Raw genomic sequence first — 27,172 nt, forward strand, 5'->3', positions numbered from 1 at the left:
TCAAATGAAAACCTCTAGTTTTTCTTACAGATTTGGATTCGTTACGTAAAAGTAAGCAACTTTTATTCAAGACATTTTTTCGAACTGTGGATAGATGGCGCTATAATTGAGAAAAACGATTTATCCTGATACCATAGGTAAATTATAGAAACGGTCTAATATCTCGAGAAATACACTTCCAAATGAGAAACCAAAAAAAAAGGTTTTTAATACTTTTCGAAAACCTATCGAATAACACTAAACATGACCCTCCAACCCACCCCCTGGAAGTGGGGTGGGGGGTAACTTTAAAATCTTAAATAGCAACCCCCACTTTTTATTACAGATTCGGATTCGTCATGAAAAATTAAGCAACATTTATTCGAAACATTTTTTAGAATTGTTGATAGATGGCGTTTTAATTGGAAAAATACAATTTATTAGCGCCATCTATCAGCAATTTTAAAAAATGTTTCGAATAAATGTTGCTTAATTTTTCACGACGAATTCGAATCTGCAATAAAAAGTGAGGGTTGCTATTTAAGATTTTAAATTTACCCCCCACCCCCTCTGCAGGGGTGGGATGGAGGGTCATTTTTGGTGTTTATCGATAGGTTTTCGAAAAATATTAAAAACCTGTTTTTTGGTTTCTCATTTGGAAGTGTATTTCTCGAGATATTAGACCGTTTCTATAATTTACCTATGGTATCAGGATAAATTGTATTTCCCAATTATAGCGCCATCTATCCACAGTTCGAAAAAATGTCTTGAATAAAAGTTGCTTACTTTTACGTAACGAATCCAAATCTGCAAGAAAAACTAGGAGTTTCCATTTGAGATTTTAAAGTTACCCCCCACCCCACCTCCAGGGGGTGTAGTGGGGGTTGGTGTTTGGTGTCATTGGATAGATTTTTGAAAATGATTGAACACGTATTTTTCAGTTTTTCGATCCGATGTTTAGTTCGCGAAATATTCGACCGTTCCACTACTTTTGGGACACCCTATATAAAAAATATATATAATAAATATTTTTTTAAGTTTTTTTTAATAGTGTTAATAAATATATTAGTCGACGAAGTAGTTGTGCCTACGTTCTTTCCGATGAAGGCTCCAATAAGAGCCGAAAATCGCGATTCAAGGGACTGGACTGCACTCCGTATTCTAATTGAAAAATAAGATTGTTTTGCCTTCGCATTGCAACTGAATAAAAATGGTATACATTTTTATTTTATAGTCGTATTACTCCGTAGAGTAACTAGGTGCATTTTTCCGTTGGAACTTTACCAGCTGCAGACGGGGGATGTGAATTGCATAGTGTAGAATTCCTTCCCTCTCGTCTTCACTGCAGCATCCATTTGACTTGCAAATTGTAGAAGTCTTGGAGGTGTCACCAGGAAAGTGTACCAATAAGTTTTCAATTTAAAAATCTTTTAGTAATATTTTTAATATTTTCAATATTAATAATTTACTATTAGGATTGAAAACTACTTCGTCTTTCAATGCCAGATGGCGCTAGCCACCTACTATCATCACTTCAGTTGCAATGGGTGGGAAAACCTCTCGATGCGAATCAGTTAAAATATGGAGAACAGTGCCTACGTTCTTTCCGATGAAGGCTCCAATGAGAGCCGAAAATCGCGATTCAAGGGACTGGACTGCACTCCGTATTCTAATTGAAAAGTAAGATTGTTTTGCCTTCGCATTGCAACTGAATAAAAATGGTATACATTTTGATTTTATAGTCGTATTACTCCGTAGAGTAACTAGGTGCATTTTTCCGTTGGAACTTTGCCAGCTGCAGACGGGGGATGTGAATTGTATAGTGTAGAATTCCTTCCCTCTCCTCTTCACTGCAGCATCCATTTGACTTGCAAATTGTAGAAGTCTTGGAGATGTCACCAGGAAAGTGTACCAATAAGTTTTCAATTTAAAAATCTTTTAGTAATATTTTTAATATTTTCAATATTAATAATTTACTATTAGGATTTAGGATTGAAAACTACTTCGTCTTTCAATGCCAGATGGCGCTAGCCACCTACTATCATCACTTCAGTTGCAATGGGTGGGAAAACCTCTCGATGCGAATCAGTTAAAATATGGAGAACAGTGCCTACGTTCTTTCCGATGAAGGCTCCAATAAGAGCTGAAAATCGCGATTCAAGGGACTGGACTGCACTCCGTATTCTAATTGAAAAGTAAGATTGTTTTGCCTTCGCATTGCAACTGAATAAAAATGGTATACATTTTTATTTTAAATATATTAGTCTTAGGACTACAACCTATCCTATAAATTTAGTCTATTTAGATCTTACATATAGTAAAAAAGTTCTAGTATAAAAACTTTAACTTCATTTTTCTCAATAACTTGCAACTGTCACATAGACTCTTCATGCACTTGTGTCTTCAACTATAGAGGTATCAATGTAATGCCTTTAATAGTAAGAATCTTTTCCACAGTTATTGAATTGAAATTGAAGGAAGAGTATGAGCTATGGGGACTCAAGATAAATATGTGTAAAGCCGACTACTTGTATACAGGGTGTTTCATTAACAATTGTCCATAACGTGACTGGAGAAACCTTAGCACAAAATACGAAGATTTAACCCAAAACACTTAAATAAAATATTCTTCCGAGATACAGTGTTTTATTACAAATGTTCTAAAACAATTTTAGCCCATGGTTAAAGCACCTTTTAATATTTTTTGTTCAAACTTGACACACAGTTTACACATGCTACATAGGATACTTTAACTAGTCTTAAAAGATAGTTTTCCGCTGTTACCAGAGGCGTGCTGTAGGGATATATACTTCCTTTTCGCCTTTTTCCCCCTACAAACCTACGCCACTGTCATAATAATCATTTTCGGCATGTTTTTTGATTCTTCGTTACTTTTTACGTAAATATCATCCTTTGTCTCAATGCGATAGAGTAAGTAGTTTTCAAGTTATTTGCGTTTTAATGTAGTGGATTCAATAAGATTATGTATTTGAAACACATAATCTTATTGAATGTAGTTTAAAGTTTATATGGAGCGGAAGTATGACTAACGAAAACAACAATACGAAATAAAATAAGAACAGTTGAGTTGGTGTTTATGTGAAAATAGGAAATGTCTACAAATCACCAGGGAGGATAGAATAAGAACAGAGGAAATATGGAACAGAACGGAAGTAGAGTGCTCAGTTACAGTTGGAAAACAGAGCCCTGCAATGGTGCGGGCATATACGAAGAATGCCGGAGCACAGGTTGCCGAAAATAATACTGAACTGAGACAGACCGAGAAGAAGAAGAGGAAGACCTGTTATGAGATGGAAATCTTACATATGAAATGCTATGATAGATACAGATCTCAGAGATAACGACTGGGAGAATAGTGTCGTGGAGGACGAAACCGGCGAACTCATAGGAAAAATCCGAAAAAGAAAAAGAAATATTTCTAAGTAATTCTCTATCAAAGATGCCAAGTAGTCTCTCGTCGTTTTGGGATAAAATCAATGTTTCAGCCCTATGTACCAAAATTGGTATTGTATTATTTATACTGCTTACATTAAGACAGTGCCGGATTTACCACTAGGCCGACTAGGCCGCGGCCTAGGGCCGCAAGCAAAAGGGGGCCGCAGCGTCTTGTAAAAATTTTTTTTTTTGGTAAAAAAATTGAATTTTTATTTTCAAAATTAATTAATAATTACCGCTACTGTATTATATATCGAGAACATTACTTTTGTGTATAAACAATACAATCTAATTAAAATAGCCAACGTTCATATCGAAAAGAAATATTAACGCTTGCCAGGGTATAGGAGGCTACATATTGGAGGTGGATTGTGGAAAGTTCTAGGAATGTGATGAATTTATGTACAAGCAAATATAACAATTATTAATGAGCAATTTTTCAAATTTGAGAATGCTATTCTACTAAATATTATGGTAAGATATTGTACAACGTTTTGACAAGAGTAGCAAAACATTGCAAAAAACTGCTACAGACTTGAATGTGACTTGCAACATATAAAGGATTACGTAGTGAGTCTGAGAGGCAACTTTGATTCCTATGAAAAAAGAGGGAAAGAAATTGAAACCTTTATTCTTAAAATTAAAAGACTCCCGAAAAGAAAAGCTCTCCCTGGCGAAGACAAAGTTGAATCCACTGAACCCCACTTTAATGGCAAAGAAGACAAAGATTAATACTTTCAATGTAATTGACAGGCTTTATTCAGAATTGAATGAAAGGTCCGAAGTTTATTTCACTCTTAATGAACAATTTGGATTTTTGATCAACTTATCGTCAATTTGCAATGAAGAAATCAGGGCAACAGCTTCTATTTTGGCTAAAAAGTATCGAATCGACATAGATGATGACTTTGGAGAAGAGTGTGTACAGTTCAAAGGCTTTGTTGAAGGTATATTTGATGAAAAAAAAGAACCTCATGACAACAAGATCACCAAGCCTCAGAGAAATAGACTCTTGGATTATCTGAAACTCATTCGTGAAAAACAGTATTCGTGAAAAAACATTATTTCCGAATATGGACACAACTTTGCGCATTCTACTATCTATGATGATATCTAATGCATCTGGAGAAAGATCATTCAGCGTGTTGAAAATAATCAAAAACTACTTGAGGAACTCGACTTCTGACGAAGATTATAGATTGTCTAGTTTGTCTAGTTTTGTTTCAAATGCTGAGCTTTCTCAAGCCTTAGATTTTAACGATTTGATTAAAGATTTTTTCTACGAGCGAGCGTGCAAAAAAGTCTACTTTTCCGCACGCGTTTTAGTTTGGAAAGAATCACTAATCCAGCTATATCCAAATTAAGGACATGACATTGACCTTTTTTAGTATAAGAGAATAATGTGAGAATTGAACGATCCAGAAGTTTATTTGTTGTATTCTTAATATGTTTCAGCACCGTAGCCTATTACCATTACAGTTCATATTATATTGCTTCTTCTTTTACTTATAATGTTTTTTCAACTCGGCTTTTTTTAGTCTTTTGTTGTCACCTGTACTTTTCCCCCCAAATGAAACAAATATTTAATTTTAAAAATTAACTGAAATGCTAATTTATGATATAATAATTTTAGCAATATTAATAATTTTACAATAAATAACTGCTGTTAGCTAATTTTTGTAATTATATATTTTCTATAAATATAGAAATTGTTGTTAGAGCTGTTTTGGGGAATTAGCCAAATTTGCAAACCAAGATTATTTATTAGTGAATACAACATTTCAACCTATTTATGTAACATATTCAAATAGATTGTTGACATTGGCATACTGGCAAACATTATTGGCATTTCTATTCATTTATGTTATGCTTTGTATGTTGTACCAATTTTAAAAAGTAAACTTAAAAGAAACGTTATGTATTAATATAAAATGTGCTTTATGCTTTAATTACCTAATCGTGAAATTATCGGGGGTCGCTCGGGGTAATTTGGCCTAGGGCCGCAAGTACCCTAAATCCGGCACTGCATTAAGATGTACATCTTTTGAGTTTTCATCATCATCATATATCATACATCTCCAAGTGGAGCAAAGGGCACCTTGCGGTGTTTCAAGTAGCATGGGGAATGATGGTGAGGTTGCTAGTCCCACGCATCATCTGTTGAGTTCCGTCCAATTTTGTTTACTAGTTTTCTCCATTCTCTTCTGTTTTTTGCTATCTTTTTTGCATCGTTCCATGTTAAATTATTTTCTTTGAGTTCTTTCTCTATTGAGTTTTACTAGTGTTTAACTTAACCTGTTCTGAGGTTATGAACTAATTGAACTAATATACATACATTAATACTTTGTTAGTTATTTTTAAAGTGTTCTGAAACTTTTTTTAACTTACCAACGAAGTATAAAACACACAAAAGGCACAAACAGTTGGTGTTATAAAATGGACATTTATTCCAGACACTAAAACAAAAGAGTTAAAATTACAAAGTACTTTTGTTTAAATTAATATTATGCTTAAAATTACATCAAACATACAGATAGAATTAAATATTATGTGTATTATGGGAATAGGCTATAGTTTTTTATTTAGCTTAGTGCCTCGACAACGAATGACCATTCTCATGGTACAGTTGATTTTGCATTCAGATACCTAGTGTAGTATGTGTGTTGAGTAAATATCTTGTTACTTGGAAAAGTCTACTTTATTGGTAGAAGAAAATTGAAACATCTCGGACATATTACGATTGGAAAGAAATACAGCTTTCTCTAACTGATTATGTAGAGACAGATCCAAGGAAAAAAGAAGCATATGTAGACGTAGAATATTTTGGCTGCGCAACATGAGAAATAGTGAGAAAATAGTATGGATGTACATCAAATAGACTATTCAGTGTCGTCGTCTCTAAATTCCGAATAGCTATGTTAATTGCCAAGCTCCTTAGGGGAGATGGCACTTGAAGTAGAACATATGTGCAGAGTAACGCAATAATCATAAATATTTAATAATTGCAAATAATAATAGTGCTAATAACGAATAATAAACAGATCATAATATTATCCTTCAATCACACTTTTTAAAGTATATAATTTACTAAAATACAATAAATACAAAAAAATAAAATAAAAATTCCATTTTTATTCAGTTTTATTCAATTCAGCGAGCGCAAACCAGCACGTGACAGCACTCTACATCGACGATTATCGACTATATTTGGAGTCATCATCAGAGGGGCGTAGGTTTGCTCCTCTCTGCCCGAAGTCACTCACACTCACTCACTCACACTCGCCGATCATCCCACCCCCTAGGAACATGTGTGTACCGCTGCTAATCAGCGGGACCCACATGTCCGAAAATCAGACCGGTCACGCTCCAAAAGAGCGAGTCATTTTGGATCGGTACCTATCTGACCCCCAGGTTTTTCCTCCACCCCTCCCCAACGTGTGACATACGCGGGGAGGCTATGATCTTTGCGTCGGGTGATTTGGGAAAAAGAAACACCCTTCGCTTTAGCATGGTTGTGGTTAGGCCACCTCACTGTAGGGGTAGCTGTGTAGCTTTTCTCCCTATTTACATTACTGATTCTACTTTGGTATTGACATGAATTTGGACTGAAGTCCCTGACAAAACTACGAAAGCTTATCCCCGTATTGCAACTGACGTTTATGGAGTAGGTGACTAGCGTCATCTGGCAACTGAAAGGCAAAGTTTTCAACCTAATAGAAACATTAATAATATTGAAAAATATTAAAAATATTACTAAAAGATTTTTAATTGAAAACTTATTGGTCCATTTCCCTGGTGGCACCTGGTCCATTTCTCTGATGATGACCCGTGTTGAGCTGCCCCCCCCCCACTTGCAAAAATTAAAAAACAAATAGCCCTGATTTATGAGCTATTTATGAGCTTTCATATTCCGCAAACTAAAAATTTTGAGCTCGTTCCACTGAGCGGGGAATTTAATACTTTAGTGGGGGGGGCTGAGTGAGCCCCCCCCACTACTTATAAATAGGAATATTAAATCAGTTTTTGCGGCAGAATTACGAGCTATTTATGAGCTCTTGAAATTATATAGTTTCGATTTTTGAGCTCATCCCTTTCACCCCCAAACAACCCTTTAATTGATTTAACTTAAGAGAAAAATGCTGAGAAAACTTAAAATATATCGTATTGCGGATATAATTCCTATAGCGTATATACCCTAAGAATAAACTATTAAATCACGAGCATTTCGATTATTGAGCTACAACCCCTTCGCAAGAAAACCACCCTATCTTCCCGGCTTAAGAGAAAGTTGTACTTAAAATGCATTAAATTAATTATTTGGCGACTACATATCATTTAATAATTTATAAGGTTCCAAATTACGCGCATTTAAATCAGTAAATTGCAATTTATTTTGTATAGTGAAAGTAAAAATCTGAAAATTACTGAAAGTAAAAATCAACGATTGCCTTCAATTTTGAAGCAATTTTTCGTAAATCACTGAAAAACTGTAAGTTTTTACAAAAAAGTTAATAGTACTTTTATTCGTATAGCTTATATTCTAAGAATAAACTCTTAAATCACGCGCCTTTCGATTATTGAGCTACAACCCCTTCGCAAGAAAACCATCCCATATTCACGGCTTAAGAGAGAGTTGTACTTAAAATAATTTAAATAAATTATTTGGCGACTAGATATCGTTTAATAATTTATGAGCTCGCAAAATATACGCATCTCAATTATTGAATTGCCATTTTCTTTCTATAGTGCAGTCACTGAAGGTAAAAATCAACTATGACCTTCGATTTCGGTAAATCTCCATTCATTTTCACGAAAATTGGTGAGCGGATTTTGATGCTATCAACTTTTTCTGGAGCTCATTTTTGGTAGGTATTTCTAAGTAATTTGACAAGTATTTAGTACCTAAGTGTTATAAAATGCATCTCTTTCCCGTTATTTAAGCTTGAATCCTTAGATTTGAATAGTCGCAGAAACAATATACATTTAATTACCAATAACTTACTTTAAATTAACATTAAAGGGTTTTTCAAGTAAGCAATTTATTATATTTTTTATTAGCTTCAATTTTAGTGATGAACACTTTTTTGTAAAAACTTACAGTTTTTGAATTATTTATGAAAAATCGCTTTGAAGCATGCATTTTCTTTCACAAAAATTAAAATATTTGATCTTTAATAACTCAAAAAGTATTGATTTATTTTAATCACATTATATAACAAATTTTGCTTACAATTTGTCCCTCTCTCAATTTGTGGGGTTATTTTTAATAAAGTAATTTTCACCCCCGAGAAGGGGTGACATATACCCCAGGTTAAAACCCCAAGTTGTTATTGTTAATTCGTGAAAATGAATGGAGATTTACCGAAATCGAAGGTCATAGTTGATTTTTACCTTCAGTGACTGCACTATAAAAGAAAATGGCAATTCAATAATTGAGATGCGTATATTTTGCAAGCTCATAAATTATTAAACGATATGTAGTCGCCAAATAATTAATTTAAATTATTTTAAGTACAACTCTCTCTTAAGCCGGGAATATGGGATGGATTTCTTACGAAGGGGTTGTAGCTCTGTAATCGAAAGGCGCGTGATTTAAGAGTTTATTCTTAGAATATAAGCTATACGAATTAAACTACTATTAACTTTTTTGTAAAAACTTACAGTTTTTCAGTGATTTACGAAAAACCGCTTCATAAAATGCATTTTTTTCACGAATAATTAAAATCTTTGATCTTTAATAACTTAAAAAGTATTGACTTATTTTATTAACTTTATATAATAAATTTTGCTTTTAATTTGTTCTTTTATTGATTTGTACAGTTATTTTTAATAAAATAATTTTCACCCCCATGAAGGGGCGGTATCCATCCTCAGGGTAAATGCGCAAGGTGGTACCATGTCACCTTCGTTTCTTGACGTATCCTCTAACCACTGACCAATTTTCGTGAAAATCGATGAAGGTTCACCGAAATTGAAGGTAATTGTTGATTTTTACCTTCAGTGACTGCACTATACATAATAAATTGCAATTTACTGATCTAAATGCGCGTAATTTGGAAGCTTATAAATTATTCAATGATATGTAGTCGCCAAATAATTAGTTTAATGCATTTTAAGTACAACTTTCTCTTAAGCCGGGAAGATAGGGTGGTTTTCTTGCAAAGGGGTTGTAGCTCAATAATCGAAATGCACGTGATTTAATAGTTTATTCTTAGAGTATATAAGCTATAGGAATTATATCCGCAATACAATATATTTTAAGTTTTCTCAGCATTTTTCTCTTAAGTTAAATCAATTAAAGGGTTGTTTGGGGGTGAAGGGGATGAGCTCAAAAATCTAAACTATATAATTTCAAGAGCTCATAAATAGCTCGTAATTCTGCTGCAAAAACCGATTCAATATTCCTATTTTTAAGTAGTGGGGGGCTGATTCAGCCCCCCCATTAAAGTATCAAATTCCTGCTCAGTGGAACGAGCTCAAAATTTTTAGTTTGCGGAATATGAGAGCTCATAAATAGCTCATAAATCAGGGCTATTTGTTTTTTGATTTTTGCAAGTGGGGGGGGGGGGGGGCAGCTCAACACGGTTCTGATGATGACTCCAAATAGAGTCGAAAATCGTCAATTTAGAGTGCTGGTTTGCGCTTCCTGTTCTAAGTGAAAAATAAGACGGTTTTTCCTTCGCATTGCAACTGAATAAAAACGGAATTTTTATTTTATTTTTATATTGGTCTTTACTCCTCTGAGTAACTATGTCCATTTTCCGTTGGAATTTACCAGCTGAACAGACGGGGTCGTGAATTGTAAGTTTTTGAATTCCCTCTTGTCTTCTTCGCTTCAGCATCCATCTGGTTTGCAATTTTTAGAAGCCATGGAGGTGTTACCAGGGAAATAGACCAATAAGTTTTCAATTAAAAATCTTTTAGTAATATTTTTAATATTTTTTATTATTATTAATGTTTCTATTAGGTTAAAAACTTTGCCTTTCAGTTGCCAGATGACGCTAGTCACCTACTCCATAAACGTCAGTTGCAATACGGGGATAAGCTTTCGTAGTTTTGTGACTTCGGGCAGAGAGCAGCAAACTTACGCTTCTCTGATGATGACTCCAAATAGAGTCGAAAATCGTCGAGAGTTCTGGTTTGAGCTCCCTGTTCTAAGTAAAAAATAAGACAGTTTTGCCTTCGCATTGCAACTGAGTACAAATGGAATTTTTATTTTATTTTTATATTGGTCTTTACTCCTTTGAGTAACTAGGTCAATCTTCAGTTGGAATTTACCAGCTGAACAGACGGGGTAGTGAATTGTAAGTTTTTGAATTCCCTCTTGTCTTCTTCGCTTCAGCATCCATCTGGCTTGCAATTTTTAGAAGCCATGGAGGTGTTACCAGGGAAATGGAACAATAAGTTTTCAATTAAAAATCTTTTAGTAATATTTTTAATATTTTTCAATATTATTAATGTTTCTATTAGGTTGAAAACTTTGCCTTACTTAATAAATACAGTTTTACATAAATGAGGCTAAAAACTTCCTTACCTTGGTTTAATGCGAGAGCTGGCACATATATCACTAGTGGCAGCCAAGACAGCATCTTAATACTGAATAGTAATGAACCAAATAATCTGACACCTTTACTAAATCTCCTTTCATGATACTAAAAAGAGTACAAATTTATTGTTTTAATAATAATAACATTCTAATAAAGTCATTAATAAAATCCCCTAGAAATTACCATCCTACTCAACATTATTTTGAGTAAATCCAGCTAATCTGGGGATTCAGTGTTAAACCAAAGTAGCCCGCACAAACCTTATGGAAATTAGGTCCCAGTGGATTTCGTTCATACTTTGGGAAAATACTCTTTGAAGTATCCTGATACAAAGTTCTTATATGCACAACTCAATCATATGAAGGATTTTCAAGATATAGAGGCACAAACTCGGAAAATTGTAAGATTTATTGGGTATTCCAATTCCCTGAGTTACTGGTTATATGGCAATATAGAAGTTTGAATTAAATAAAAGTACATACTAGTAGTCTAGGATTTTTTCCTGGTTATCCAATGGCGACCTTTATTTTGACCTTGACCTTCAACTGACGTCATCTTCTAGAGTTTCGAGGGTTTTCGGCATTAAATTGATATTAATAGATTACTCATGGCCTTTTTGGGATCGCTAAACACGAATATGCCATCAGAATTGACCTCCGGAGCACGTGGTGGCCAGGGCTACTGCAAGGGACATCATCTTCTAGAGTTTCGATGGTTCATTTGCATCAATTAAATGCCGAAAACCATCGAAACTCTAGAAGATGGCGTCCATTGCAGTGGACGTGGCTACCACGTCCTCTGGAATTCAAATTCTGATGGCATATTCGTGTTTAGCGATCCCAAAAACCCATGAGTAATCTTTTTATATCAATTTAATGCCGAAAACCCTAGAAACTCTAGAAGATGACGTCCGTTGAAGGCCAAGGTCAAAGTAAAGGTCGCCACTGGATAGCCAGAACAAAATCCTAGACTACTAGTACTTTTTTTTGATCCAAACTTCTACATGTTGCCAGATAACCAGTAACTCAGGGAATTGGAATACCCAGTAAATCTTATAATTTTCCGAGTTTGTGCCTCTATATCTTGAAAATCCTTCATACGATTGAGTTGTGCCCATAAGAACTTTTTATCAGGATGCTTCAATGGGTATTTTCGCAAAGTATGAACGAAATCCACTGGGACCTAATTTCCATAAGGTTTGTGCGGGATACTTTGTCGCAATTATTTTTATTTAGTCTATCGTCATTTTCAAGTGTTTGGGGCCTACTAATTCCTTCATCCCCGCTCTTTAACCTCTTATAAAACACCAGATTTATTTTTGTAAGCCATAAAAATTATACTCCAGTTCTTTGGATAAACGTTGCCAGTACTCGTTTATAATAATTCTTCTTTTAAGTAAATGTGTTTCGTGCATTTGTAAGTGATACACCTCATAAGTTGATGCCAATAAAACTAACTTACTAACCTCATAAGTTGAAGTCAATTGTAGACCTTGAAAAACAGGTAAGAAGATGTATCCCATCAAAATTGACGCAATAACGAAGCCTCCTAAAATATAATTGTACTGGATTCCATAAACATACACTTCTGTGGGAATTCCTAAAAGCGATATACCACTAACTGAGCTGAAAAAAAAATGAATTTAGTTTAGTTTAAAAATAAAATTATAAATAGAATCCTAATTATATTTTATAATTAATAAATAAATAATCATTTCGTTGTAAAACGAAACAAGAGCCGTCTTATATTTCAGTTCGTTCAGAGAGTGCGATAAGCACCCTAACCAGTTTCAAACCTTATTAGGTTATCATCAGAGAGTGCATATATATAATTATCTCTGAACAAACTAAAAATCGGGCTGCCCGTATCGATTCATAATCAAATAACATGCTTTTGTTTCGTTTTACAACGAAATGATTATTAATTTATATTAGATTTACTCCTGAGTACTTATGCGAGACCATTTTTCGTTTGAATTTTACCGCGCTGGACAGGCGAGAAATGTGATGCAACTTTTAGATCTCCTTCACTTCTTTGTTCCAGGATCTGTTGGTTTGAAAATTTTAGAAACCACGAAGGTGTTACCAGAGAACTTAATCCCAATAAAGTTTTATTTTTAAATGTTGAATGGGTTGCATGTGAGAGTTCATTTTGAATGAAGTAAAAAAAACAGACGTACTCTCAATCATTGATTGGCCCTTTCGACGACCGGTTTCGCTCTCTAAAGTATGCAGAGCATCTTCAGGTCTACGGTTACAAGTCACTAAATGCTACAAATAAAAACCAGAGTTAGAACAATATCTGGTTGTAAAAGATGCTAAAGATCCTTAAGATCAAGCCAATATTGAACGACATACATAAAAGTAGTTAAGACAGCAGACAAATACATATGCATGTACAATCGGGGGCGGTAACAAACGTCCCCAAGCTCACAAACACATGCAGATGTATTGTAACGGTCCACCCGTTATATTATCATTTTTAGCGCTGTAATTATTTTTAAAAAAATAATTATTTTCTCTTGACCTCCCATTTAAATTCTTTAATTTATCGTAAAGGACTTCTCATGTGACGTCACACTGTACGGAACATAGTTGTTGAACCGTTCCTTGTCGTTTAATTCGTGTTCCGTGAGAGTTTGACGTTTTCCTCGCTGACTGTGGGAGGAATGAGAGGGACTTGGCCGGTGGCTGCGAGGTTGACAGGTTGGTGTTGGTGGTTAGTACCGTAAATGGCGGTTAATTTCTTCGAAATTAATTTTTATTTCAACTAAGTTTGGAAGTATAGTAAAAAGTTACCACCACTTGTTTCCTGGAGTACGGGTTTCCTGGAGTAAGGATGGGAGTACCATCAGTGGAAGAGGAATAAAAAATTAACCGCCGTTTGGAAGAAAACTAACCCTCATGTGATGTCGTACCCACCTTGACTACCTAGGGAAGCCACCTTGACCTTATTGCAGCTACCGCCAAGTCAAACTGGGAGTATGTTTTGGGAACAAGCTTTTTGGGGGACATTCCAGCTCCTTTTCGTCCTGCCACCTGGGCCTACGGGGGGGGCATGGAGGTGCATCATAGTGATGCTCATTTTCTAGGATGCAACCGCAACCTCGTTTGGGAACATTTAGTGAGGAGTTTTAGTAACTATTGGTTTTTTTTATATTTCAGACTATCTGTTAAATACACTATGTTTTTTTTTCCAGATTTAGGTTACCTCTGTTTTTTTTTGACATATGTATTTGTATATTAGATTATTTGGTTCCCAAACTTTGTATCTACGGTAACTTCTTGTGCACAGGAATAAGCCTAGAGAAAATTAGGTTTTTAATACTTTATTATTGCTTTGATATTGGTTTATGTAATTCGGGTAAATTTATTTTGTAACATTACTTGCTTGTTTCCCAAATATTGTATTTATTCGCTTTATTTCGTTTGTTCGGTTACTTCGTCGTTACTTTATTTGATTGCATTTGCTCGGTTAATTTAGGTCATTTTGTCGGTATTTTTCTTAACTTCACTTCTATAACGTTTATTCATTTGTATATTTAATTTTGCTTTATTCAGTATTGTATTTTCTCTTAGTGAGGCTTGGGCCTATTTATTTGTATTATTTTCATCTTCGTCGGTTTCCTTTAGTTGTACGTAGCAGGCGTACTATAACCATTTGGTAGAAGACTTATGTAATTTTGTACCCTATATGTTAGTGAGAGGTACTTATACCTGTAATTTTGTAACAGATAACATTATTGTTGTTATCTTAGAGATAATTTTTTTTATAACTTATGTCATTTTAGAGTCACATGATATACACTTTGTCTAACTCAGAGATTGTTAAAAATCTAGTAGTTATTTTTAATAAATATGTATTTATTTTGTATTTCAATTATTTTATTATTCGTTTATGTTCATTATTACAGGTTTAATATATTTAATATTTGAAAGCAGTGTAAGATACCTGGGAAAATGATCGAAGATCATTTTCATGGCGCCCATGATTAGATAGTTTTATTTATTTTGTTCGTTTTTAGTCATTATTCACCTCCATTCATTTTCAGTATATTATTCTTATTTTATTATTTCATCTTCTAGTCATTATTACTATCTACATAGAGCTACTGTTCTTCGACAGGCATGCAAACGAGCCGTATCCATCCTTGAGTGTCAAGTTGCTCTCTTGCATCTATAGCTAGCCAACTCTATTCAGTTTGCCTCTGTCTCTTCCCACGTCTACTTATTATCCCTTCTAATTCCCCTTTCTTCAGTACTACTGCAAAGTAGTATTTTTTATTTTTCCTATTGCGGCTTCTCAACGTAGAAGCCCAGTCAATTCTTCATTTTTCATAATAGCAGTTTAGTTAGTTTTTCTTTTCCTTACTTCTGTTGGAGTATATCACTCCAACAGAAGTTTTCTTATTTTTGTTACACTGGCTGCCCAATACGTGGTGCCAACCGTTTTATGGTTCTAAGACAGTAGTTCTTTTAGTTCAATTTTCTTTTATTGGAATTTTCTGTTTTATTAACTTTTTGATATCTTTGTATACATGTTACTTCTGATTTATTTTTGGTCTTTAAAAGTTTACGAATACTAAACAGGTAGACTTATGCTGCTTTTGGTTTTGATTAGTTGATTTCGATACCTCATTTTTAGTTTTAGTGGTACAGCTCATATTTTAGTTTGAATTTTGTATTTTTATTGGAAACTTATTTGTGTATTTAGAATGAGTATACATGACTGACATTATGTTCTATTATTATGGATTTTTAGTCCTTCTACCAATGGTAGTATGTTTGCACGTACAATTAATTATTGACTATATGCATATATTTTTTTCTAGTGTGGTTATATTTTACACCTAACTAGAAATAATTTTCAGTATTTAGGTATTTTATTTACGCTATTGATTTGATTATTTATATATTTTGCTGGCATTATTGATTTGTTGGTGTGTCACTAATATTTTCTCCATATGTATATTTGTCTTACAAACTTTAGATTATATTTTATATTTGTTATTTTTGATATTTGGGTTGTTTGGTAAGACAGGCACACACCACAAAGCAATATCAGTCCAGAACATTAGCTTCTATACATGATACGTTGAATTCGTATGGTTCGGATGATTACAGATGGTCATCCAAATTATTTTTCTTTAATTGGTAGTGTTAAACATAACAATTATAATTATTGTATAGTAAAGTAGTTCCATTATCCATCTCAGTTTCTAGTTTTATTATTGTTGATAATAATATTATATCAATGTGGGTACCATAATGTACTTAATGCTTTTATAAATCAGATACTTTAGGTTGAGATTCAAATATAAATTCTTTATTAGTTAGGAAACATTGATACTATTTTTCTATTAAGTTTAGAACAATCCTCAGAGGAAGATTAACTTAACGGTGTCGTTCAAGCTAATCTCTTCTTCTGTTTGTCTTTAGCTTAGCTCAATCGTTAGTATGGTTAGAAATTTTAGTCTGATTTTTTTTTACCATCTGATAATGCAGGTACCTACATACATTGCTTGATTTCATCTTTGGCTTTGTTGTTGATGACTTTATTTATGAATTTATTACTTATTGGTTTAAGTATTATGTAGTACTTTATGTATGAGTTTATTTTTTTTTTGGTATTATACATGATGTATTTTAATTATTATTATGAGTCAATATTATTAATTGCTAATCCTGTCAGTAGGATTATCCAATTAATAAAAACTTCACTTGTATTTTTGTCTAGTTTTTGCACACCTAACCCCTAAGTTAGAAGGGTTGTTGATTATTATGATATTTAGGTATATATTGGGATAGGTAAGCTCATACAAGTACTCTTGTTTAATAATGGATATTATGATGGAACTATGTTAACTACCATATCTCAGGTTATATCATTTTGAATATTTGATTACTTACTAATTTTTTATTATTTTTATATCTTGTTATTGGATTTGCCATTTTGGAAAGATGGTGTATTTTTTAATTTGTTATTGGGTTACTCTATTGACATTTGTCTCCAATATCTTAAATGCTTTATAATAATTCAGATCCTTAGTTCCTACACAGTATGATTCTGGAATTAGTTTGGAATGTTGATGTATATGTGAATTCTTGAGTCTTCCATATTTCTACTTATGAATTGGTCTGTTGATACTCTGATTTGTGAATGCGTGGGTTCGAAGTTGTTGTTCGGTAACTGGCCAGTGCTGTTCGATTAAATTTCGTAATCTATGTCTTTCATGGCTGAGTATGCAGATGTTTATTTATCATAATATTTCTGGTCAGGAAATGTCTGCAACAGGTCCTAATCATTCTAGTGTTAGTCCAATTATTCCAGTTACATTTTTACCCTTTGATAGGGAAGTGTTTAGTTGATATTACGTCTCGTACTTCATAGTATGTCTGTTTGTTGACTATCCCTATACATCGTAGATCCCTTAATTTAGTATTTGAGGTGTTTAGACAAATGAGTTGTTCATTTGAGTATATTCCCACTTCTTTTCGTAGGCATTAGTTTTGTTATTCAGATTCTGGAATATTTCCTGAATAATTCTATGTACGTATGTGAGAACGCATGAATTTGCAGTTTTATTTAAAATTGTGCTCGTTCTCGTCAATTTTTTTTCCCTATCACTTATCATATTTTTTTTTTCTTCCTATTATTTATCATAGTGCCATAGACCTTGTAAGTTCACTATTCATTCTGTTTTCTTTCTTACTTATTCTTATATTAGTACCTTATCTGTGTCTGGTTATTCTCATACATCTGTTGTAGCAACATGCTATAGTTCGCGAATACCAGCATGAATTAAGTTATGTATTTTCTAGAATACTTTAGTCAATACACTTTAGGTATTTATCTTACCTTTGATTTAGTTTGGTTACATCTCTGTTACTTAGTCTGTTAGTAATTTTTTTCTGACTTATTTTGGATTACTTAGTTCAGATAGGTTCATATTACCGGATGAGGGTGTATGTAGACCTAATTTATTTATTTTGTTCAGTATTAGTTACCATTGGATCCAATAATTTAGTTTATTTAGTATTAGTAAGAATTGGTCCATAAATTTGCCTGATCGTTCTTCTTTGGATATACTCCTATATAAATCTGGTGTCCATTGATAGTCCGATTCTGGATAAGTGTCCGATTCTTCATTTATTTTGTGTATTTAGTTGGATAGGTTCGTACTACCGGATGTGGGTGTACGTAGACCTGATCTGTTATGTGGTTTAGTATTGGTGTGAATTGGTCCATAAATTTGCCTGGTCGTTCTTCTTTGGATATGCCTTTTATGAATCTGGTGTCCACTGATAGTTCGACTTTGGATTAAGTGTCCGATTCCACATTTATTTTGGTTATTGAGTTTTGGATTCCTTTGGTATGTTTATTATTGGTATTATTTGACATTAGTGAGAATTGTTCCATAAATCTTCCTGATTGTTCTTCTCTGGATATACTATTATGAATCTGGTGTCCATTGTTAGTTCAGTTTTGGATAAAGTGTTCAATTCTTTACCTATTTTAGTTACTGATTTTTTTTATTCACTTTGGTACATTTACTTTTGATATGGTTCGAATTGGCTCACACCTTTTCCTGGTTGTTCCGTTCTTGGATATACCCTTTATAAATCTGATGTCCATGGATAGTTCAATTTTGGTTTTAGTGCCCAATTCGACACTCAGTTATTATTATGAACTTAAGTACAATATTTAGTTTTGTTTTGACTTTTGAGCAATATATGTTAATATTTGGTAGCAGAGAGTAACATAGTAACATTTTAGTATGAGTTTGAGTCATGTATTGATTTATTTTTCCTTGACCATTAGTTTATATTTAGAAGTAATCTTGCGAATCAACGTGGATTGTTAGACTATTGTAAATTTAGTTGTTAATATTTTGAAGTTTAAAAAAAAAAAATTTTTTTTGGTTAAAAATTTTTTTTTCTCGAGTAGGAGGGGATTGTAACGGTCCACCCGTTATATTATCATTTTTAGCGCTGTAATTATTTTTAAAAAAATAATTAAATACTGAAAAATATTCGCCATTTGGGAGAAACCCTACCATGAAGTCATAGACCTTATTTGACCACCTAGAGAAACCACTACAGCCACAGTCAAGTCATCATGGGAATACGTCTTTTTGGGAACAAGCTATGGGAGCGTTCCAGCTCAATTTTCGTCTTGGCACCTGGGCCTACAGGAGTCATGGGGTCGCACCATCCTGGTGCATCATTTTCTAGGATGCAACCGCAACCTCGTTTGGGAACATTTAGTGAGGTGTTTTAGTAACTATTGGTTTTTTTTTATATTACAGACTATCTGTTAAATACACTATGTTTTTTTTCCAGATTTAGGTTACCTCTGGTTTTTTTTGACATATTTGTATATTAGATTATTTGGTTCCCAAACTTTGTATCTACGGTAACTTCTTGTGCACAGGAATAAGCCTAGAGAAAATTAGGTTTTTAATACTTTATTATTGCTTTGATATTGGTTTATGTAATTCGGGTAAATTTATTTTGTAATATTACTAGCTTGTTTCCCAAATATTTTACTGTTATTCGCTTTATTCCGTTTGTTCGGTTAATTTAGGTCATCGTCGGTATTTATCTCAACTTCATTTCTACTTTATTCATTGTATATCTAACTTTGCTTAATTCATTTAGTATTTTCCCTTAGTTAGGCTCATGCCTATTTACATATATTTATTTATATTACTTTTAATATTCATCGGTTTTCCTTTAGTTGTACGTAGCAGGCGTACTATAACCATTTGGTAGGAGACTTATGTAATTTTGTACCCTATATGTTAGTGAAAGGTATTTATACCTGTAATTTTGTAACAGGTAACATTGTTGTTATCTTAGGTTGAACATAACTTTTGCAAACTTTTGTCATGTTAGAGTCACATAATATGAACTTGTTTAACTCAGAGATTGTTAAAAATCTGGTAGTTAGCAGTTTGCCTCTGTCTCTTCCCACGTCTACTTATTATCCCTTCTAATTCCCCTTTCTTCAGTACTACTGCAAAGTAGTATTTTTTATTTTTCCTATTGCGGCTTCTCAACGTAGAAGCCCAGTCAATTCTTCATTTTTCATAATAGCAGTTTAGTTAGTTTTTCTTTTCCTTACTTCTGTTGGAGTATATCACTCCAACAGAAGTTTTCTTATTTTTGTTACACTGGCTGCCCAATACGTGGTGCCAACCGTTTTATGGTTCTAAGACAGTAGTTCTTTTAGTTCAATTTTCTTTTATTGGAATTTTCTGTTTTATTAACTTTTTGATATCTTTGTATACATGTTACTTCTGATTTATTTTTGGTCTTTAAAAGTTTACGAATACTAAACAGGTAGACTTATGCTGCTTTTGGTTTTGATTAGTTGATTTCGATACCTCATTTTTAGTTTTAGTGGTACAGCTCATATTTTAGTTTGAATTTTGTATTTTTATTGGAAACTTATTTGTGTATTTAGAATGAGTATACATGACTGACATTATGTTCTATTATTATGGATTTTTAGTCCTTCTACCAATGGTAGTATGTTTGCACGTACAATTAATTATTGACTATATGCATATATTTTTTTCTAGTGTGGTTATATTTTACACCTAACTAGAAATAATTTTCAGTATTTAGGTATTTTATTTACGCTATTGATTTGATTATTTATATATTTTGCTGGCATTATTGATTTGTTGGTGTGTCACTAATATTTTCTCCATATGTATATTTGTCTTACAAACTTTAGATTATATTTTATATTTGTTATTTTTGATATTTGGGTTGTTTGGTAAGACAGGCACACACCACAAAGCAATATCAGTCCAGAACATTAGCTTCTATACATGATACGTTGAATTCGTATGGTTCGGATGATTACAGATGGTCATCCAAATTATTTTTCTTTAATTGGTAGTGTTAAACATAACAATTATAATTATTGTATAGTAAAGTAGTTCCATTATCCATCTCAGTTTCTAGTTTTATTATTGTTGATAATAATATTATATCAATGTGGGTACCATAATGTACTTAATGCTTTTATAAATCAGATACTTTAGGTTGAGATTCAAATATAAATTCTTTATTAGTTAGGAAACATTGATACTATTTTTCTATTAAGTTTAGAACAATCCTCAGAGGAAGATTAACTTAACGGTGTCGTTCAAGCTAATCTCTTCTTCTGTTTGTCTTTAGCTTAGCTCAATCGTTAGTATGGTTAGAAATTTTAGTCTGATTTTTTTTTACCATCTGATAATGCAGGTACCTACATACATTGCTTGATTTCATCTTTGGCTTTGTTGTTGATGACTTTATTTATGAATTTATTACTTATTGGTTTAAGTATTATGTAGTACTTTATGTATGAGTTTATTTTTTTTTTGGTATTATACATGATGTATTTTAATTATTATTATGAGTCAATATTATTAATTGCTAATCCTGTCAGTAGGATTATCCAATTAATAAAAACTTCACTTGTATTTTTGTCTAGTTTTTGCACACCTAACCCCTTAGTTAGAAGGGTTGTTGATTATTATGATATTTAGGTATATATTGGGATAGGTAAGCTCTATCTGTTAAATACACTATGTTTTTTTTCCAGATTGAGGTTACCTCTGGTTTTTTTTGACATATTTGTATATTAGATTATTTGGTTCCCAAACTTTGTATCTACGGTAACTTCTTGTGCACAGGAATAAGCCTAGAGAAAATTAGGTTTTTAATACTTTATTATTGCTTTGATATTGGTTTATGTAATTCGGGTAAATTTATTTTGTAATATTACTAGCTTGTTTCCCAAATATTTTACTGTTATTCGCTTTATTCCGTTTGTTCGGTTAATTTAGGTCATCGTCGGTATTTATCTCAACTTCATTTCTACTTTATTCATTGTATATCTAACTTTGCTTAATTCATTTAGTATTTTCCCTTAGTTAGGCTCATGCCTATTTACATATATTTATTTATATTACTTTTAATATTCATCGGTTTTCCTTTAGTTGTACGTAGCAGGCGTACTATAACCATTTGGTAGGAGACTTATGTAATTTTGTACCCTATATGTTAGTGAAAGGTATTTATACCTGTAATTTTGTAACAGGTAACATTGTTGTTATCTTAGGTTGAACATAACTTTTGCAAACTTTTGTCATGTTAGAGTCACATAATATGAACTTGTTTAACTCAGAGATTGTTAAAAATCTGGTAGTTCATTTTAATAAATGTTTATTTATTTTGTATATCATTTATTTTTTTATTACTCCTTTATGTTCATTATTACAGGTTTAATATATTTAATATTTGACAGCAGTGTAAGATACCTGGGAGAATGATCGAAGATCATTTTCATGGCGCCCATGATTAGTTAGTTTTATTTATTTTGTTCGTTTTTAGTCATTAGTCATCTCCATTCATTTTCAGTACATTATTCTTATTTTATTATTTCATCTTTTAGTCATCATTACTATCTATATAGAGCTACTGTTCTTCGACAGGCATGCAAACGAGCCGTATCCATCCTTGAGTGTCAAGTGGTTTTCTTGCATCTCTTGCTAGCCAACTCTATTCCGTTTGCCTCTGTCTCTTCCCACTCCTACTTCTATCCCTTCTAATTCCCCTTTCTTCAGTACTGCACTTTAGTAGTATTTTTTTTTTATTTTTCCTCTTGCGGCTTCTCAACGTAGAAGCCACTTCACCCTTTTCTGTACACACCCCACTCTGTCTTCATTTTTATACCAGTTCTTTTCTGTCATTTTTTTTTCATTACTTCTGTTGGAGTATATCACTCCAACAGAAGTTCATTTTTGTTACACTTTTTACAAAGTGTACACAAGTGTTACACTTTTTTTACACAAAAAATTTTTTTTTCCCGAGTAGGAGGGGATTGTAACGGTCCACCCGTTATATTATCATTTTTAGCGCTGTAATTATTTTTAAAAAAATAATTATTTTCTCTTGACCTCCCATTTAAATTCTTTAATTTATCGTAAAGGACTTCTCATGTGACGTCACACTGTACGGAACATAGTTGTTGAACCGTTCCTTGTCGTTTAATTCGTGTTCCGTGAGAGTTTGACGTTTTCCTCGCTGACTGTGGGAGGAATGAGAGGGACTTGGCCGGTGGCTGCGAGGTTGACAGGTTGGTGTTGGTGGTTAGTACCGTAAATGGCGGTTAATTTCTTCGAAATTAATTTTTATTTCAACTAAGTTTGGAAGTATAGTAAAAAGTTACCACCACTTGTTTCCTGGAGTACGGGTTTCCTGGAGTAAGGATGGGAGTACCATCAGTGGAAGAGGAATAAAAAATTAACCGCCGTTTGGAAGAAAACTAACCCTCATGTGATGTCGTACCCACCTTGACTACCTAGGGAAGCCACCTTGACCTTATTGCAGCTACCGCCAAGTCAAACTGGGAGTATGTTTTGGGAACAAGCTTTTTGGGGGACATTCCAGCTCCTTTTCGTCCTGCCACCTGGGCCTACGGGGGGGGGCATGGAGGTGCATCATAGTGATGCTCATTTTCTAGGATGCAACCGCAACCTCGTTTGGGAACATTTAGTGAGGAGTTTTAGTAACTATTGGTTTTTTTTATATTTCAGACTATCTGTTAAATACACTATGTTTTTTTTTCCAGATTTAGGTTACCTCTGTTTTTTTTTGACATATGTATTTGTATATTAGATTATTTGGTTCCCAAACTTTGTATCTACGGTAACTTCTTGTGCACAGGAATAAGCCTAGAGAAAATTAGGTTTTTAATACTTTATTATTGCTTTGATATTGGTTTATGTAATTCGGGTAAATTTATTTTGTAACATTACTTGCTTGTTTCCCAAATATTGTATTTATTCGCTTTATTTCGTTTGTTCGGTTACTTCGTCGTTACTTTATTTCATTGCATTTGCTCGGTTAATTTAGGTCATTTTGTCGGTATTTTTCTTAACTTCACTTCTATAACGTTTATTCATTTGTATATTTAATTTTGCTTTATTCAGTATTGTATTTTCTCTTAGTGAGGCTTGGGCCTATTTATTTGTATTATTTTCATCTTCGTCGGTTTCCTTTAGTTGTACGTAGCAGGCGTACTATAACCATTTGGTAGAAGACTTATGTAATTTTGTACCCTATATGTTAGTGAGAGGTACTTATACCTGTAATTTTGTAACAGATAACATTATTGTTGTTATCTTAGAGATAATTTTTTTTATAACTTATGTCATTTTAGAGTCACATGATATACACTTTGTCTAACTCAGAGATTGTTAAAAATCTAGTAGTTATTTTTAATAAATATGTATTTATTTTGTATTTCAATTATTTTATTATTCGTTTATGTTCATTATTACAGGTTTAATATATTTAATATTTGAAAGCAGTGTAAGATACCTGGGAAAATGATCGAAGATCATTTTCATGGCGCCCATGATTAGATAGTTTTATTTATTTTGTTCGTTTTTAGTCATTATTCATCTCCATTCATTTTCAGTATATTATTCTTATTTTATTATTTCATCTTCTAGTCATTATTACTATCTACATAGAGCTACTGTTCTTCGACAGGCATGCAAACGAGCCGTATCCATCCTTGAGTGTCAAGTTGCTCTCTTGCATCTATAGCTAGCCAACTCTATTCAGTTTGCCTCTGTCTCTTCCCACGTCTACTTATTATCCCTTCTAATTCCCCTTTCTTCAGTACTACTGCAAAGTAGTATTTTTTATTTTTCCTATTGCGGCTTCTCAACGTAGAAGCCCAGTCAATTCTTCATTTTTCATAATAGCAGTTTAGTTAGTTTTTCTTTTCCTTACTTCTGTTGGAGTATATCACTCCAACAGAAGTTTTCTTATTTTTGTTACACTGGCTGCCCAATACGTGGTGCCAACCGTTTTATGGTTCTAAGACAGTAGTTCTTTTAGTTCAATTTTCTTTTATTGGAATTTTCTGTTTTATTAACTTTTTGATATCTTTGTATACATGTTACTTCTGATTTATTTTTGGTCTTTAAAAGTTTACGAATACTAAACAGGTAGACTTATGCTGCTTTTGGTTTTGATTAGTTGATTTCGATACCTCATTTTTAGTTTTAGTGGTACAGCTCATATTTTAGTTTGAATTTTGTATTTTTATTGGAAACTTATTTGTGTATTTAGAATGAGTATACATGACTGACATTATGTTCTATTATTATGGATTTTTAGTCCTTCTACCAATGGTAGTATGTTTGCACGTACAATTAATTATTGACTATATGCATATATTTTTTTCTAGTGTGGTTATATTTTACACCTAACTAGAAATAATTTTCAGTATTTAGGTATTTTATTTACGCTATTGATTTGATTATTTATATATTTTGCTGGCATTATTGATTTGTTGGTGTGTCACTAATATTTTCTCCATATGTATATTTGTCTTACAAACTTTAGATTATATTTTATATTTGTTATTTTTGATATTTGGGTTGTTTGGTAAGACAGGCACACACCACAAAGCAATATCAGTCCAGAACATTAGCTTCTATACATGATACGTTGAATTCGTATGGTTCGGATGATTACAGATGGTCATCCAAATTATTTTTCTTTAATTGGTAGTGTTAAACATAACAATTATAATTATTGTATAGTAAAGTAGTTCCATTATCCATCTCAGTTTCTAGTTTTATTATTGTTGATAATAATATTATATCAATGTGGGTACCATAATGTACTTAATGCTTTTATAAATCAGATACTTTAGGTTGAGATTCAAATATAAATTCTTTATTAGTTAGGAAACATTGATACTATTTTTCTATTAAGTTTAGAACAATCCTCAGAGGAAGATTAACTTAACGGTGTCGTTCAAGCTAATCTCTTCTTCTGTTTGTCTTTAGCTTAGCTCAATCGTTAGTATGGTTAGAAATTTTAGTCTGATTTTTTTTTACCATCTGATAATGCAGGTACCTACATACATTGCTTGATTTCATCTTTGGCTTTGTTGTTGATGACTTTATTTATGAATTTATTACTTATTGGTTTAAGTATTATGTAGTACTTTATGTATGAGTTTATTTTTTTTTTTGGTATTATACATGATGTATTTTAATTATTATTATGAGTCAATATTATTAATTGCTAATCCTGTCAGTAGGATTATCCAATTAATAAAAACTTCACTTGTATTTTTGTCTAGTTTTTGCACACCTAACCCCTAAGTTAGAAGGGTTGTTGATTATTATGATATTTAGGTATATATTGGGATAGGTAAGCTCATACAAGTACTCTTGTTTAATAATGGATATTATGATGGAACTATGTTAACTACCATATCTCAGGTTATATCATTTTGAATATTTGATTACTTACTAATTTTTTATTATTTTTATATCTTGTTATTGGATTTGCCATTTTGGAAAGATGGTGTATTTTTTAATTTGTTATTGGGTTACTCTATTGACATTTGTCTCCAATATCTTAAATGCTTTATAATAATTCAGATCCTTAGTTCCTACACAGTATGATTCTGGAATTAGTTTGGAATGTTGATGTATATGTGAATTCTTGAGTCTTCCATATTTCTACTTATGAATTGGTCTGTTGATACTCTGATTTGTGAATGCGTGGGTTCGAAGTTGTTGTTCGGTAACTGGCCAGTGCTGTTCGATTAAATTTCGTAATCTATGTCTTTCATGGCTGAGTATGCAGATGTTTATTTATCATAATATTTCTGGTCAGGAAATGTCTGCAACAGGTCCTAATCATTCTAGTGTTAGTCCAATTATTCCAGTTACATTTTTACCCTTTGATAGGGAAGTGTTTAGTTGATATTACGTCTCGTACTTCATAGTATGTCTGTTTGTTGACTATCCCTATACATCGTAGATCCCTTAATTTAGTATTTGAGGTGTTTAGACAAATGAGTTGTTCATTTGAGTATATTCCCACTTCTTTTCGTAGGCATTAGTTTTGTTATTCAGATTCTGGAATATTTCCTGAATAATTCTATGTACGTATGTGAGAACGCATGAATTTGCAGTTTTATTTAAAATTGTGCTCGTTCTCGTCAATTTTTTTTCCCTATCACTTATCATATTTTTTTTTTCTTCCTATTATTTATCATAGTGCCATAGACCTTGTAAGTTCACTATTCATTCTGTTTTCTTTCTTACTTATTCTTATATTAGTACCTTATCTGTGTCTGGTTATTCTCAT

The 27,172-nt window shown here is 32.7% G+C and overlaps 1 protein-coding gene across 2 annotated transcripts in view; it reads right to left on the minus strand.

Annotated features, from left to right (window-relative positions):
• LOC114324337 (sodium-coupled monocarboxylate transporter 1-like) overlaps positions 1 to 27,172 on the minus strand; it is an 81,256-nt gene that overhangs the window by 36,462 nt on the left and 17,622 nt on the right. For both annotated transcript variants that reach the window (XM_050643897.1, XM_050643892.1), the window contains exons 3-5: positions 12,448 to 12,607; positions 10,970 to 11,087; positions 5,824 to 5,891 (exon numbers count right to left, since the gene is read on the minus strand). In XM_050643897.1, coding sequence (XP_050499854.1) covers positions 5,824 to 5,891; positions 10,970 to 11,087; positions 12,448 to 12,607 — 346 coding nt within the window. The remainder of the gene's footprint in view (positions 1 to 5,823; positions 5,892 to 10,969; positions 11,088 to 12,447; positions 12,608 to 27,172) is intronic.

This window comes from Diabrotica virgifera, chromosome 1 (assembly GCF_917563875.1).
Source record: "Diabrotica virgifera virgifera chromosome 1, PGI_DIABVI_V3a".
Classification (NCBI taxonomy): domain Eukaryota; kingdom Metazoa; phylum Arthropoda; class Insecta; order Coleoptera; family Chrysomelidae; genus Diabrotica; species Diabrotica virgifera.